Source organism: Pan troglodytes, chromosome 1 (genome assembly GCF_028858775.2).
Source record: "Pan troglodytes isolate AG18354 chromosome 1, NHGRI_mPanTro3-v2.0_pri, whole genome shotgun sequence".
Lineage (NCBI taxonomy): Eukaryota > Metazoa > Chordata > Mammalia > Primates > Hominidae > Pan > Pan troglodytes.
In genome coordinates this window covers 166,742,966-166,760,385 of record NC_072398.2, presented here as the reverse complement: position 1 = coordinate 166,760,385, position 17,420 = coordinate 166,742,966, and the positions used below count along the sequence as shown (strand labels likewise).

General features: G+C 37.0%; 1 protein-coding gene across 5 annotated transcripts in view; it reads left to right on the top strand.

The window, feature by feature from the left end:
- Nucleotides 1-17,420, top strand: part of UBE2U (ubiquitin conjugating enzyme E2 U) — a 64,244-nt gene that overhangs the window by 28,964 nt on the left and 17,860 nt on the right. For 3 of the 5 annotated variants that reach the window (XR_010153692.1, XM_024346305.3, XM_016919846.3), the window contains one exon: nucleotides 9,605-9,686. Coding sequence is in view for 4 of the 5 variants with exons in the window: in XM_024346305.3 (XP_024202073.1) it covers nucleotides 9,605-9,686 (82 nt within the window). In the remaining variant the exon portion in view is untranslated. Of the gene's footprint in view, nucleotides 1-621; nucleotides 711-9,604; nucleotides 9,687-17,420 lie in introns of all 5 variants that reach the window. The other 2 variants (XM_016919843.3, XM_016919841.3) reach the window with 1 other exon arrangement.

Genomic DNA, 17,420 nt, shown 5'->3' with positions numbered 1-17,420 from the left:
ATTTAAGGGACTGCTTTATAGTTTTCATTTAACACCTTATAACAATCTTTGCTCTCCATTAGGACATAGTAATATTAGCACAGGGAGGGGAAAGTAGCAGCCAGGAGTATTAGAAAAGAGCTGGTTTTCCCCTCTTTGAAAATAGCCAGATTCTCTGTAAAAACTAAACTAATCTTAATTCTAATACTTGTATTCTGTCCCCATTATAAGAAATAAGGGTTTTTTACTAGAATTTGGCATTGAAGTTCAAGAAAAATGTTTATTGTTTCTTATAGAATGAGAAATTGACAGGTATAACGCTTTGCTTAAAGTTCTTTTTTAATGTTAGTCATGAAAGACAGATGTCTTAAACCTGTATTTTTCTTTTTATAATATACACGTGGGTCCATATTTACATTTATCATTGAAAAATGATTTGAACATTTTCTTTTTCGTTATTTGTATTCATTATTGGTGGAATCAATATATTGGATACAATTGTTAAAAATACATGTTACAATTTGCAAGTCAGTTTAATATCTTGTGACAAGATATTATGTGAACAGTCCGTATAGCAGTACAATAATTTTAAAAATAAAATTTACAAACTGCCCATCGTCTGATTTTTATTTATATTTTCAGACCAATTAAAACAACCTCATTTAGTGATTACTACCAGACATGGTCCAGAATAGCTACATCAAAAGCCACAGAATACTACAGAACTCCATGTAAGGTGAACTATCCTTATCCTATGTCCTTTTGGTATATGTTAATCTGTTAACATTTATCTTTCTTTCAAAGACTAATTGACACACATCTGCTATGTAAGAGTGATAAACTTCTCTGTAGGCTCTATATACTATTCATTCAACAACTATTACTTTAGTTCTTTTTTTCAAAAAAAATTAATTTTAACTTTTTGTCTTGGAGACAGAGTCTAACTCTGTCATCCAGGCTGGAGGGCAGTGGCACAATAATAGCTAACTGCAGCCTCAAACTCCTGAACTCAAGCGATCTTCTTGCTTCAGCCTCCTGAGTAGCTAGGATTATAGGCAAAAGCCACCATGCATGGCTAATTTTTTTATTTTTACTTTTTTTTTTTTTTTTAAGAGATGGAGTCTGGCTCTGTCGCCCAGGCTGAAGTGCAGTGACGCAATCTCGGCTCACTACAAGCTCCGCCTCCCAGGTTCACGCCATTCTCCTGCCTCAGCCTCTCGAGTAGCTGGGACTACAGGTGCCTGCCACCACGCCCAGCTAATTTTTTGTATTTTTAATAGAGACGGGGTTTCGGTGTGTTAGCCAGGATGGTCTCGATCTCCTGACCTCGTGATCCACCTGCCTCAGCCTCCCAAAGTGCTGGGATTACAGGCATGAGCCACCACACCCGGCCTTATTTTTACCTTTTAGAGATGGGGTCTCACTATGTTGTCCAGGCTGGTTTGGAACTCCTGGCCTCAAGCAATCCTCCCGCCTCAGCCTCTCAAAGAAGAATACAAAGTTCTTTTGTATAGAGCCCTGGACTGAAGTCTGATTAAAAGCCAGAAAGAAAGATAGTCAATTGGAGGAATAACAGAAAAGTTCCTAATCTTATGAGGTTTACTTTATTTCCTTTACCCCAGAGAAAAGCTTTCACACCAGAGAGAACCTTTTTATTTCTCCTCTACGCCACAAGAAATATTAGGTAGAAATTCAGCAAGAAAACATAAGAACATAGAGCTGTTCAATTATATCAATCTAAAAGGAAAAATCATCTGGTACCATCATACATCAGGAGCTAAAAAGACAGATTGAGAGAGCTGGACAACTTTCCGGTTCCATTTAATTGGATCTTTAGAGTACTATTTCATTATCTGGATGAAAGTAGGTTGTCCAGTCTGCATACACTTACTGAAATACGACTTTGCTTCAGCCATCCTTCTAAAATGGTGCATTCTGCAGTAGCAGAGACTTCTGAATTCCCAGATGCAGTGATTATGTTTTAGTCCTCTTCTTATTTGCACTCTCATTAGCTGTGCTCTCCTTGATTTACATGATACCATACATCCATGGCTTTTCATCTCCCTTCCTAAGCACTCTGCTGCCTCTTCCCTTGGCAATATCTTCTTCATTCAGTCCTCTCTACTTACTCTCTCTGAAAGACCTCTTCCACTACCATGGTTTTCATTTGCTTACAGTCCAGCGATTCCTAAAGCTGCATCTCTAGCCAGACCCCTCTTCTGAATTTTCCATGCATATTTATAACTGTGCAGGGGACATCTCACCTATATGTATTATAGGCATCTCATATTCAAGATATCTCAAAGTGAATTCATCATCTTGCCCCCAAATCTATCTTTCTTCCTTTATTCCCTCTCTTGGTTAGTGGTAGATCACTATTTTTACATTTTCTTACCAAAGCCAGAATCTTAGATGTTTCCTACATCTCTGTATCTCTCTCATTAAGCCTTGTTGATTTTATCTGCTGCAACATTATGAATGCTTCCACTCTACTACACCCCCATGACCATTGCCTTAATTTGAAGTCTCTTTATATTTCATCTCATCATTATGATAGTTTCCTATAGTGAAAAATAGTATCAAGTTTTAAGGTACAAATGAGGGCAAAAAATAGTACTAAGCTTAATAAATATCCTTAAAAGGTAAATTAGATCAATAACTTTTAAGAAATCACATGTTCTTTCAGGAGGTTGGCTATTAATTATTTTGTGATTATATATTACCATCCTCACTCATAGGTCAAAACAATTTAAGGTACATCAAGATATACAATCTTTAGCAGCTCTATCAGTATAAAATATTATTTTTGATACCAGAGTACCTGAATGGTTAATTCAGGTCAAAGATTTGTTGTTGAGTGCTGCCTAGTCAATTCAGCAAACACATCTGCTGCGTGTACCTACTATGTATGAGGCACTGAGCAGCTCACATAGGCTGCAGGGGCAATAACCCTTAATTACACAAACACTGTGTTGAGAGACATTAATTGGCACACTCTAGGGAACCATTCAGAGTCAAACTCCTTCCACAAAAAAACAGATTGTTACAGGAGGGTGCTTTCTAGAATAACATGTAAATATATAGGGCCACTTGGAAACTCCAAACTGCTAGAGGAAAAAAAAAATAGAAGCATGTGACAAAACTTAAGGAGATTTGGGAATAATTGTCTTGCAATGAAGAATAATTAAAAAATGGAAGGAAATAATAAGGCACCACTGACCACAGTTTCTTCTTCAAAAAGAGTTTGGCCCCAAAATGTTTAATTTTGTTGTTTCTACATCTTTCACTAACCTAGTATGTAATTCATCCCTGTTTGTAAAGGTAATAACTGGCCATTGTTATCTCTAGCCCAAATGAACTTCTGAGACTTTGAATCTAGCACTTGGTGCATGATTTCACAATCACCCTGCCTCTTCTTCCTCTAGGGAATTGTTATAAGAATGTTTCAAGAGCTTTCCTTGAATAATAACCAGCACTTAATTTAAAAAAATTAAATGTAAACTTTACATGTGCTGCTGGCCATTTTATCTTTTGATAGTTCAGCTGGATGAGATCCAACACTATCTTTTTTAATGGCCTAATTTCCTGGCAATAATAAAGATGAAGCTTTTAGATTATAGAATGCTTCTTCAACAACTCAGAAATAAAAGAGAAACTTCTAATAACTTCATTTTCTACAGTTACATTCTTAGCATTGGAAAGATTATTAAACTCTTGCGCATATTTTTAAGAGCTTTATCTTTTATGAGTAGTGGTAAGTAGTTAAATTTTGATTTGGGGTATTAACTCTTTTCCCTATCTTGTGCCACAAATCTATACATAGTCATTGGCATCATCATAATAGTAAGTTTATTCTTGTATAATGCAGTTTATGAAGTATGCTCCTATATATTTTTAGCCATCGCAATCTTTCTTTTATTCAATTATTCAACCAACATTATTAAGCACCTAATATATGTCATGCACAGTGGTATATCAACCCTACGTGCCAGGCATTATTATTATTATTACTTTGTTTGAAGATGAGAAAACTAAGACAGAAAAGCTAAGTAATTTACCTAAGGTTACACATGTGAGGGAGAATATCATATGTTGGTAAAGAATGTACATCCTGGAGTCAGATTTACCAGAGTTTCATCCTGGGTCTGCCATTTACTGGCTGTGTGACTTTGGTTAAGTTTCTTAACCTCTCTGTGTCCCAGTTTTCTCATCCATAAAATAAGAATAATCACAGCACATACTTTATAGGGTTGAAGCACTTAAAACAGTGCCCAGCATATAGTGAGTTCTCAACAAGTGAACAATAAGTTCTCAATAAGTGTGTTCTCAATTAATTCGGTAGGCTGTGGTCCAGAGACGGGAACCACATCTTCTCACTCCACGTTTGTTGCTCTTTCTCTGATACTCTACTGCCTCCGTAATATGACATCAAATTGTTATCTCTGTATGTATGAGATTTAAATTCAAACTCGGAAGTACATGCAGCATATTTGTAAATAATTATAATTTTTAGTTCATAAGCATAGGCAGTCGTATGGAAAATGTACCAAGGACCCACTGTTCTCTCTCCACTGCTATAGAATGGCAAGTAAAAGGTTTGGCAGAGAACAAACCAATACATATGGTTGTGGGCAACAGAGCCTTAATGACAGAATATGATCCCCATAAGGAAATGTTTATGTTAGAGGAAAAGAATTCCTCCAGACCAGTGTACTCTGTAATACTGAGCCTAGGCTTCCTGATGTTTGTTTGCTGTCATCGAGACAGACCAAACAGCCTGAAGTATGATGGGGATGTTTGCTTCACCCTAGGAGACTTTTATTCTTTGAGTCGTTAAGCCAGCAATAAGGGCAAGTGTCTCCAAAACACATTTAGATGCAAGAAGCAGTATCATCTGACTCTAATGCAGTGGTTCTCAGTCTTGACTGCTCATGAGAACCACCTGAGGAGCTTGTAAAACTTTCAATATAGACGGCACACCCAAGACCAATTACATCAGGATCTCTGGGAGTAGGACCAGGCAGTAGTAGTTTTTAAAGCTCCCCAGGTGACTACAATGTGCAACCAAGGCTGGGAAGGTCCTAGTGGGAAAAGCATGGTGTCAGAAGTTAGAAACTCCTTAGCCCTGTATCAGTTTTGCCATGTCCAGGTAAGTGAATTTAAGGTAGTCACTTAACTGTTTGTACTTTGGTTTTCATTTCTATTGATTGACAAAAATATTCTATCCTCCTTTATGTTGCTCTATGGTTAGCATGTGTGAAAATAGAACATGCTGAGGCAAGTTGGTACTATTGGTTTTTTTGGATGTGACCATCCTAGCAGTGGAAAAAAAAAATTCAGGGCAACCCATACAGATGTTGGACAAGAGATGTATCATAGAAAAAAAAAAAAAAAAAAAAAAAGCAGAGTAGAAGCAATGCCCTGGAATCTGCAGAAGGCACAACAGAAAAGCAAGAAGAACTATACTGTGGATGCAATAGAGGATGCTTTCCTACCACAGATTACAAAATTGCCACAAATGCAAGATATCGTAGTGATGAAGGAATTTCAACCTGCAAAACTTCTGCTAAAATTACATGGTTCCTTTCTTCTCTCTGTCTCTCTCCTGTCCTCATTCTTTCATTGTTTCTCTCCGATCAGTGTCATTCGTTGAGCACCTTCTATATCTAGACAATTGGCTGTGTGTGGGAGACAAGAAGACACATTGTGCTAAGCTCTTCAAGGAGTTTACAGACAAGTGGTAAGAGACAGATGAGTGAAAAAAAACCATGGGGATAAAATATGAGATGTGTTAAAATTTGTACAAAGTACTGTGGCATTTTCATCTCTCAGATGATGGAGAAAGCAATGAAGAAAATGAGTCAATGATATAAAACTAATGGGACTATTCAGGAAAGATGACCGTGTCATTTGGGGTTTCATAATATATAAGGAAGAGACAGCCATACATATTCAAATATAAAATGAGGAAAGGCAATCTCAAAAAGTTTAAGAAAAGATATGAATTATCCTTAAATAGAAACCTCAAAAGGAAATAGCATTCGTGAGAGATTAAATTTTAAATTTTGGCTAAGAGTAATGAAGAGTCCCAATGAGAAGACATTACTCAACCTCTCTATGTCTGTTTGACCATCTGTACAGTGGGTATTCTAATGGTAACCATATCTATTTTACATGTGCCTAGCATATAATAAAAATTCTGGCTGGACACAGCGGGCTTACACTTGTAATCCCAGCACTTTGGGAGGCCAAGACAGGTGGATCAGTTGAGGCCAGAAGTTCGAGACCAGCCTGGCCAACATGGCGAAACCCCATCTCTACTAAAAATACAAAAATTAGCCCGGCATGGTGGCGCATGCCTATAATTCCAGCTGCTCACTGGCTGAGGCATGAGAATCACTTGAACCTGGAAGATGGAGGTTGCAGTGAGCCAAGATTGCACCACTGCACTCCAGCCTGGGTGACAGAGTGAGACTATCTTAAAAAAAAAAAAAAAAAAGAAAAGGAAAAGAAGAAAAATCTGCTAATGTTAATTATTATAATCATCTAAAGGAAATAATGAGACCTCATAAGAACTCTGGGGAGCTAAGATTTACTTCTTTAATGGAAGAGAGGAGCATATATCCAAATACCAATAAAAAGTATTAATAACGTCTGTAAGAATATGTATGTATGTGTGCTTACATGTGTTTGAAGCAAGAAAATTAAGGAACAGACAAAAATATTACTGGTGAAAATCATGTAAAAAAGGAAACTATTCAGTTAAAAATTTTTTTTTCTATCAATGGCAAATGTCATCAAGCTAAAAGGGGTAAATTCATCATTATTAAGAAGAAAGCACCAGGCTGGGCACAGTGGTTCACATCTGTAATCCCAACACTTTGGGAGGCCAAAGCAGGAGGATTTCTTGAGCCCAGGAATTTGAGATCACCCTGGGCAAAATAGGGAGACCCCATCTCTACGAAAAAGTTAAAAATTAGCCAGGCATGGTGGCATGTGCCTATAGTCCCAGCTACTTGGGAGGCTTGAGTGGGAAGATCCCTTGAGCTCAGGAACTGGAGGTGGCAGTGAGCGATGATCATGCCACTGCACTCCAGCCTGGGTGACAAAGTGAGACCCCCATCTCAAAAAAAAGAAGAAGAAGAAGAAGAAGAAGAAGAAAAAGAAGAAAGCCCCAGACAAGGACAAGACTGGTGGAGAGCACCTAGCTGGTTAAATAGTTCGACTGTAAGCTAAGCTCAGAACAATAATAAGAAATAGGAAAATAGATAAAGTATATATGGGCATATGATCTGGCTTAATAATATTTCATGTAAAAATTACCAGTGCCTTAAACATAGTAGGGTTTTTAAAAATTATTATTATACTTTAAGTTCTAGGGTAGATGTGCACAACGTGCAGGTTTGTTACATATGCATACATTTGCCTGTTGGTGTGCTGCACCCATTAACTTATCATTTACATTAGGTATATCTCCTAATGCTATCCCTCCCCCCTCCCCCCACCCCACGACAGGCCTTGGTGTGTGATGTTCCCCTTCCTGTGTCCAAGTGTTCTCATTGTTCAATTCCCACCTATAAGTGAGAACATGCGGTGTTTGGTTTTCTGTCCTTGTGATAGTTTGCTGAGAATGATGGTTTCCAGCTTCATCCGTGTCCCTACAAAGGACATGAACTCATCATTTTTTATGGCTGCATAGTATTCCATGGTGTATATGTGTCACATTTTCTTAATCCAGTCTATCATTGGTGGACATTTGGCTTGGTTCCAAGTCTTGGCTATTGTGAATAGTGCCACAGTAAACATACGTGTGCATGTGTCTTTATAGCAGCATGATTTATAATCCTTTGGGGTATACACCCAGTAATGGGATGGCTGGGTCAAGTGGTATTTCTAGTTCTAGACCCTTGAGGAATCACCACTCTGTCTTCCACAATGGTTGAACTAGTTTACAGTCCCACCAACAGTGTAAAAGTGTTCCTATTTCTCCACATCCTCTCCAGCACCTGTTGTTAATCATAGTAGGTTTTTAATAAATCTTATGTGAATTTGATTGAAGGTATAGGCTTGTAATTAACCACAAACTTAAGAGCCAGTGGTGATGTAATATGAGTTCCAGAAAATAATAAGGTCTGAGCTGAATTGATAGTCCACAGAGCAAGGGAGGTAGTAAGCCCATTTGCATCTTTGCTTCAAACCAATTCAAGGTCCTGATCCAGTTTGGGACACTAACTTTAATAGGAACATCAAAAGAGTTTATCACCAGGGCATTAAGGATGGTTAAGTTTCTAGAAAATCATATCCTAAGAACAAGTTAAAAGAACTGAGGCTTCCCTGTGAGCTATTAGAGGGCTCTCTCTTGTGGGAGAGGGATGAACTTAGTATTGCTCCAGAGGTTAGAACTAAGACCAGTGGAAACTCACAGCAGTCAGATTAAGGAAGGACATTGTAACCCTTATCTGCCAATGGAATGGGCAGTCTCCCAACTACAAAGTGGTGTGTTTTCTGCAGTTCGCAAGTAATTCATTCAGAACCTGGATGATCATCTGTTGGAGATTCTTGCTTTGTGAAGGATCAAGCAAGGTCTTTAATGTCATTTCCAACTTCAAAATTCTAATTTTCTACTTGAAGTGCTGAATTAGAATTTTGTTAAACTATGATGTCTTGGTTTTATATGAGTTATTTTAATACTTTCTTCATTATTGTTGCTCAAAACAAAATTTATCTTTTTAAATTTTTATTTATTTATTTTTGAGACAGGGTCTCACTCTGTCACACAGGCTGGAGTGCAGTGGTGCAATCTCAGCTCACTGCAACCTCTGACTACTGAGTAGCTGGGATTACAGGTGTGTGTCACCACGCCTGGCTAATTTTTGTATTTTTAGTGGAGATGGGGTTTCACCACATTGGCCAGGCTATATTTCAATAAATTTAAAGATCTAATTGGCTTGCATTAGTGATTCATGAATCAGGCAGCATCTCATCTTAAAAACAGATAAGTGATCTACTGAGCATAGCAGAACAGTTAGTTTTTATAAGGTAACTAGAGCAGGAATAAGAAAACAGAATAATACAAAAAGTGGATTGGTTAACATAAGGCACTTCAGTTACTTTCCTTGTAAGGGTTAAAGCACAGGGACTTCCTTATCATGCCACTTCAAGTTGACTGGGCCCCTTCTGACTGGTGGCTGTGAATCTCTTCTTTTGAAAAAACTGATCTGCTTAAGATTGTCCTGCTTCCTTAAAGTTTCAGTTTTATTGCATGACACTTAGCATGAGTAACTCCATTTTGTTTGGTCTGTTAATGCCTAAGGTAGGTGCTCAGTCCAAAACAATGGTCTCCTATAAATTTTATTTAACATGATAAAGGATATATAATGTTTTTCATTATAATGAAAATAACTTCCAAGTCATAATCTATTTCAAACAATATCTAATATTATGATGTTCCAATAAAAGCAAGTAATTTGGAAAGTTTCTAAGGATTGTAATATGACTTGAATTATATAGTGCATGTTATTGCCACATATCAGCTTAATGAGAAGTGAATGATTTTTAACTTTTAACTATTAACTATTATTAAAGAATGTATGTATAGCTTCTTTTTTTAATATTCTAATTTCAGTGCTCAAAGTTCCAAGTTTCATTGGACAGTATTACAAATGGAAGAAAATGGATCTACAGCATCAGAAAGAATGGAATTTAAAGTAAGAAAATATGAAGTGCCTTGAATGTGTACATTAACTTGAATTGTCCATTATTCCACTTTCTACTATCCAACTTGGAAATAACAGAAGAAACCCTTGGAAATAACAACTTATACCCTTTTCTCAGTATAAGAACAAGAATAGAAGAAACAATCATTTCTTGCTTTCATATGAACCCAGGTAGGAAATATCTTTCCTACATATTTGCTGCCAAAGATGGAGATAGAACATGATCCGCAGTGAAGAAATCTCATAATATCCTCCCCATTATTTCTCTTACTCTCATTTCCATCATCCTTATCAACATGTGACTTAGAAATAGCTTTTTCATCCTTTTTGTAGCTCCAAACATTGTTTCTTCTCCCACAGATTTCTCATTCAAGACCAAATATATTAAATCTAATGAAGAAGGATATAGTAAAATGCAAACATAAATTATTATATCTTTAGAAATCATTGACTCTTAGACCACATTAAGGAAGGAACCTTAATCTCATCTTTGGTCTCTTGACCCCTGAAGGCAGTTTTTCTGCTTCATCATGTTACAGCAAAGATGCCATTTCAGTTCTGTGGTATTGGCTGTGTTGTGCTAGTCATTTTTTCTGGTGTGCTCATTCCAAGGTACTCAGTGAGTGTGCGACCATAAAGGTAGGGGAATTAAAGATCCTATTTTTTGCATTTATCTCATTTATCTCAATTTTTAGCTCTTCAATTTACTGTTAACGAAGTGCCCTCTTTTCTAGATGGAAATACACGATGAATAAAGATAACGTGCTGTATTTTGAATTTGTGAAGCAATTGTGGAATTGAATATATTTTTTTAAATTGAGTATATTAAAATGTAATTCCCTATCCTTTAACATCGTATAGTTCAGACTGAGTTTTTCAGTTGGATTTTCTTTCTTCTGTTGATTCTGTAACAACTTTCTTTCAAGCTAAAGTAGAGAAAAGCTTTTGCATTTGATATACTTTTCTGCTTTCAGCATAAATTACAGGGAGTAGAAAGTTTTTATCCAGCAAAATTTGAGGAGTATAAGCATGTTTTTTTCCTGAAGGCATGTTTTAAGTTTCTTTTAGAGTTGAAGAAACCTACTTAGAATATAAGGTTAATTTTTCTTTGACGTGACTTCCTTTTTTATTTCCTTTAACAGAACTGTTTTATTTGTTTGATCATCGATTGATTATGTAATGCCAACGTCCCGCAGAACCCAAAAATTTAGAAAAAGTAGAACCGTGTCATTTTCAATTTATCCATCCACTTCTACATATGGCTAAAATAATTGTGAGCTGTTTGAGCGCTGGAACATTTTTCCAAATACATTATTTCAAAGTTACAGGTCAAATTATCATGTGCATAGTGACCCTGTCAGAATAAAACCCTCACACCTTATGCTATCTGGTGGTTGATAAGAATATATTTAGATCAAATGATATTTGCTGCTTCAAAACGCTGGTGTTGATTAGTCAAAAACTCCACTATTTAAATGCAGTTTTAAAAAGATATTATATTTATCTGCATTTTATTGTGGCATAAATATTGACTGTGCAAATGTTAGAGGTATAGTAAAATCTAAAAAATCTAAAGAATGGCAAAATTCAACTTCTCTTCAAATAATTATCAAAAGTCTTGTGTTCATCAAAATACATGGGGTATGATAAGGAGGACAATTCATAGAGAATCAAGTAGAAAATGTTTGGGGATCTATGCACATGAGTAATTGGTCTATATTGTGCATGCCATATTAAGCATCTCTCAGTTTTTAATATTCGAAAATGCTTTCCTGACGCTGAAATTTCCTGTTTCAAAAAAACAGGAAATGTAAATTGAGAACCCTGTATTTGCATAGCATTGAAGAAAAAGAGAAACCTGTCTCTCCTGCTACTTCCTTCCCTCCCCTCATCAATCAATACCTTATTCTTAAGCCACACTGAATTCTTTTTTCTCACTATTATTTGGGGACCTAAGACCTCCTTACCGCTTTGTACCTTCTGCCTCGGATCAGCAAGGTCTTTGCTGCTGGTCTAGAGCTAGGATTTTGTCAGTTAAAAGGTGGAATGTGGAGCTCTTAGGCGCAGGGGCACTGGAGCCAGACTGTCTGGATTTGAATTCTGGCTCTGCCAATTACCAGCTCTGTGACCTTGAGCAAGGTCACTGATTTTTTTTGTGCCTCAGATTTATCTGTTAAGTGGCAGTAATAAGTGTACCTACCTCCCAGGGAATGTGTGAGGATTAAATAAATTAGTATTTGTAAAATGCTTCAAACAGTATCTGGTGCATGGCAAGCACTCATAAAGTTCGCTATTATTCATGCTTTTAAAACTTTACTGTGGCCCTCATTCAATTTGCAGATGAAAAATCTTTCTTTGGAAGCAGCATGGGGGAAGAGCATGAGCTTCAGAGTCAAACAGATGTTGGAGAAATTCTTAACCACTCTGAACTTGTTTTTTTATCTGTTAAATGGAGATAACCTTACCTATCTTGCAAAGTTGTTTTGCATTTGACGCTTATTATTTTATATATATAATTTCATTCAAGAGATATAAATAAAAATTATATATAAATGTGTATATTATATATCTGTTATATATATAAAATAAAAATTAATGTAGCGTCACACATAGGCATTCAATAAATTTTAGTTCCTGGGGAGAGGAGGAGATGAAAGTTCATGCCACCCTACTTTTCAGAGAATAAAAACAATCTGTTGGAAACATGTAAAATTTGTCTTTTCTCAGGTTAGAAAACAACACCTATCATAACTACATTTATTTTAGTTCCTATATGCCTCTGGTTCTTTTTCCTTCTCTACTCCACCTCCATCATTTCTTCTGCCTGGTGAAGTGCTTCACAAAGATGTTGTGAAGAGCTGGCCCAAATGTCTTTTTGTGGAGACAGTCACTGACAAGCTCAGGCATTCACAGTTACCCCATCCTCTCTCTCCATATTCTCTGTTCCCATGTCTTTCAGCATGTGTGATGTGGAAATTCATCTGTTCATGAAGAGGGACCAGGGCAGGGATGTTTGTGTCCCTTTGCATTCTCTGTACCTAGCATGGTGCCTGGCAAATAGTAGGCACTCAATTAATGTTAGTTGAAAAACGCATCCTCACCCTGTTTTCTCAATTAGTATTAGGATTAAATGTGAAGGCAGTTCATTTTAGAAAAATAAAATTTAGTTGCAAACTTTTAAGGTTCATTCTAATGTAAAGATTTAGGATTCTATTTTGGGAGTTCTAAGGTGTAGTTGGAAACAGTGATTGAAAACTGGAAATGTAAATGGCTTTCATGAATATTTTATGCAAAATCTCTAATTTGGCAAGTCTTTGTTACTATTAATAGAAACATTGTCATTATAAGCAGCTCATAAATATTCATTAATCAATTATTTGGTTTGGTGTTCCTTTCTAAAGCCTTTTTTCTTTCCTATTGGCTTGAGTGTCTTTTGTATTCATGAAAGTGCTTTCTTTCCGTTAAAGGATATGAATCTGTAATCTAATCAGTAGTTTGTATTTAAGTTCTCCAGAGAAATAGTAAAAGATATAAAATCAGAAAGCAATGAAAGCTGTTCTTTCGAGTGTTCTTGGTTATGCACATATAAAACTATGTTTGTGCCATACTCTAGCTAATGATTGCTTCTGTGACAACAGAAAAATCTTTATCAGTATTCTAAGCTTTGGCAGCTAGCAAGTTGTCTAAATAAAACTTATCAGTCCTGGTGGTGGTTTACATTAGGTGTCGCTTTAGAAAAGAATATTGCTTCTTGTTTATACCGAGGAGGTATAGAGGGAACCGGAACTAACATGGCTGAGTACTTCCTGTATGCCCGGCGTTCTCCCTTCATTTCCTAATTCATGTTGGCCATCCTGTGGAGTTGACAGTCACACGTGTAAGTGTAACCCACAATAATACCCATCAGCCTCCTTCAAAGCCACAACAAATCAACCTGTACTCCAAGTCAGACCACTTTGCTTGCCTTGTTGACAGCCCAAGACCTGATTCCTAACCTCCTTTTCAATGGATGACCGCTCCTGAGACCCATCCCCCAACCCCTGACGCCCCAGACATTCCGTAAAGGTGGAGATGGATATTATCTCTAGTTTACCAGTGAGAGAAACGGAGCCACAGAGATTAGCGAGTTTTCCTGAGGTTACTGATAAACATAAATTTTATTTGCAAATTGAAACTAAACTGTTTCTTACTTGCCTACTAATATGTACTTAAAAGTTTAAATTGTTCAGATAAGTGTAAAAATATTGCCTATCCAATCGCAAGCACAATCAAGTGTACCTTTTGTGAAAAAGTTGTGTTTTTTCTCAATATTAAATTCTATTATTAAACAATGTTAGTTCTTTTTTTTCTTATATGTAAAAAAAGAACATCTGTGCAATACCAAATACCAATAAAAAACTTTCTTATATTTGTAAATCCCACTCTGGACTTAGTTGTCCTGTCTTTTAAATTAAGGGACTAATACATATTTTTTCTACATTTCTTTGGTGTCTGATTTTGTGAGCATGTTTTAACTCACAAAAGATAAGTAATCTTTCTTTTGGTATAACTGTGTTTGATCCCCTTTATATGGAAAACGTTCATGCTGAGTAGATTCTTTTAATATATGTTCGTGCTGTCCTTTCAGGGTTATTGAATTTAAACATGTTTTTTATAAGTTTACTTAATTATGTATTTAATGCATTTTTTAAGGAGTGCTAGCTTTATTCCCCAAAATTAAACCTTGACTGCCATCTTGTGGTTAACAAGTGAATTAGCATTAGAATGGACACTGCCTGTATTTTTAAATACAGACGTGGGAAAAATTATAAACAAAGGGAGGAAAATCCTTTAGGAAAAAATGACTTTTGCCAAGCAACTATTTAGTCTCTGCTTGGATGTTTTTAGAGATAGGAAGCTTGGTAATTCAAGAAGCATTAAATAGCTCTAATCTTCTTCAGTTCTAGCTTGTATCTAACACCTTTTGATAGTCAACCATTCCAGAAATGGGAAATTATCTCCATTTCATAAAGAAGATGTGCAGAAAAGGTTAAAGAAAATTCCCTAAGGTTATATACTTAGTAACAAAGCTGAAATTCAAATGCAGGCCTGCCAGATACCACAAGCCACGCTTTTTTCCTTAAATCAAGCAGGCACCATGTCAGACACTGAGGACCTGGGGATGGCCTTGGGGATTGGTGGAAGGCGGGATTCAAAGGAGGCTATTAGGGCAGAAAAGAAACTATTGCCACTTGTCCTTGGAAACAACACAAATAAGGCCATTTCTGCTTTGTGAAATTGCCCTTGAAGTCTCAGAAGATAGTTATCATGTCTTTCTCCTACCTCCTCTTACATCTCTTTTTTAGAATAAACACACTCCGTTCTTTCAGCTGATTTTTATGAATTCAGTATTCTTTATTGGTTCCCTCTTATGGATATAATTCATTCCATCAATTTCTCTCTCCAATGTAGCCTCAAAAAGTTACCATGGATTTCTGGTTGTAGCACAAAATCCAGTGGAACCACCCCTACTATAAACACCATGGCTTAGGGCTTCTCCCTTCCTCTCTCCTGAAAAAGCGGAATTTTAATATGAGTCACAAACATATATGGTGCTAGTTTAGATGTTCCCCAAATCTTATGTTGATATTTGATCCCAGTGTTGGAAAATAGGAGGTGTTTGGGTCATGGGGGCAGATCCCTTATGAAGAGACTAATGCCTTCCCTTGGGCAGGGAAGGAGGGTGGAGGAGTATGGCGGATAAGTAAGTTCTCCATTAGTTCCCGGGAGTGCTAGTTGTTAAAAAGAGCTTGGCAGCTGGGAATGGAGGCTCAAGCCTGTAATCCCAGCACTTTGGGAGGCCAAGGCAAGAAGAATGCTTGAAGCCAGTATTTGAGACCAGCCTGAGCAATATAGTGAGACCTCATCTCTACAAAAAATTAAAAACTTAGCCAGGCATAATGGCACATGCCTGTGGTCCTAGCTAAGTGGGAGGCTGAGGTGAGAGGAACATTTGAGCCCAGTAGGTCGAGGCTGCAGTGAGCCATGGTTGTGCCACTGCACTCCAGCCTGGGTGACAGAGCAAGACCTGTCTCACAAAAAAAAAAAAAAAAAAAAAATGAGCTTGACATTTCCCCTCCCTCTCTTGCCTCCTCTCTCGCCTGTGACCTCTGCACACACCGGCTCCCCTTTACCTCTGCCATGAGTGGAAACAGCTTTCACCAGATGCCCAGTCTTCCAGCCAGCAGAATTGTGAGCTAAATAAACCTGTTTTCCTTATAAATTACCCACTCCCAGGTATTTGTAGCAACACTAAATGAACTAAGACAGTTTTAATATGAGTTACAAATGCATATGATTTTTTTTCCTAGGAGAACTCCTTCTTTGGTGTTCTGCTCCCACATTTTAATGGGTTCGCGCTCCCTCTACGGCCTTGCTCCCTCTCCTGTCCCTCTTTCTCTCTCCTCAGTCCCCCTCCCTGTGACCAGAGAAATACGATACATGGGTTGGCTTAGGTCCTGCTCAGGTTCTCTGTCTGAGCAGGGTTGAGGTGGGAAGGGCTATATTCCCCAGAGTCATATGAGATTGCATTTTATCAGAAGAAGGCAGGAATGCCTTCTTCTGATAAAGTTCCTTTAGAAAATGTTACCAAAAGTCAAATTACTAATGGAAGGATACAGTAAGTTTTATTTTTCTTATTATACATGTAAAGCTCCTTTTCAAGAACATGTTACAATTTGTGGTGCCCCAATCTATGTGAGAAATTTAAAAATGAACAAGCATTAGGGTTTTTCATTTTACTTTTTTTTTTTTTACTTAATATTATGACATTTTACTTCACAGTCATTTGATTTGCATATTTTAGTGACATTAAAATTTTTGTTTTTATAGTTTGTGGTTTTAATTATATAAAGGCAAATGGTTGAATAAAGAAGGAAATACTGCTTATACAATTTTTTGAAGACAAAGATTTGTCAATAGGGAAGAAAAGGTGTAAATCAAGTTATGTTGTTTTCTAAAGTCATATTTGCCCTGAGGAAAATAAAATCCTAACGGTTTTTTTAAACTTACACAAGCCTCACGAAGAGCTGGAAATCCTGCCAGCTAGAGTGGAGAGACATTATAATTTAACAGACATTGACTAAAATTTAGAAGAGCTGTGCTTTATAGTGGGGCCATATTAGGTATCAAACTGATTTTCACAAAAAACTGAACTGTGAGCCAGAATGAAGAACAATCAGATTTAAAGAAACATAACAAAATTTAGCACCTAATAACCTAAAATTTACAATGTCCAGCAACCCATTGAAAAATCACCAGTCGGCCAGGTGCGGTGGCTCACGCCTGTTAGTTATCCCAGCACTTTGGGAGGACAAGGCAGACAGATCACCTGAGGTCAGGAGTTTGAAACCAGCCTGGCCAACATGGCAAAACCCTGTCTCTATTAAAAATACAAAAAATTAGCCAGGCGCAATGGTGGGCACCTGTAATCCTAGCTACTCAGGAGGCTGAAGCAGGAGAATCACTTGAACCTGGGAGGCGGAGGTTGCAGTGAGCCGAGATCATGCCATTGCACTCCAGCCTGGGGACAGAGTGAGACTCTGTCTCAAAAAAAAAAAAAAAAAAAAAAAAAAAAATCACCAGTCATACAAATAAGCAGAAAAATATGACCCACAACCAAAAGAAATTAAATCAATACAAATAGATCCATAAGTGATAGAGAGGATAGAATTAACAGATACAGAC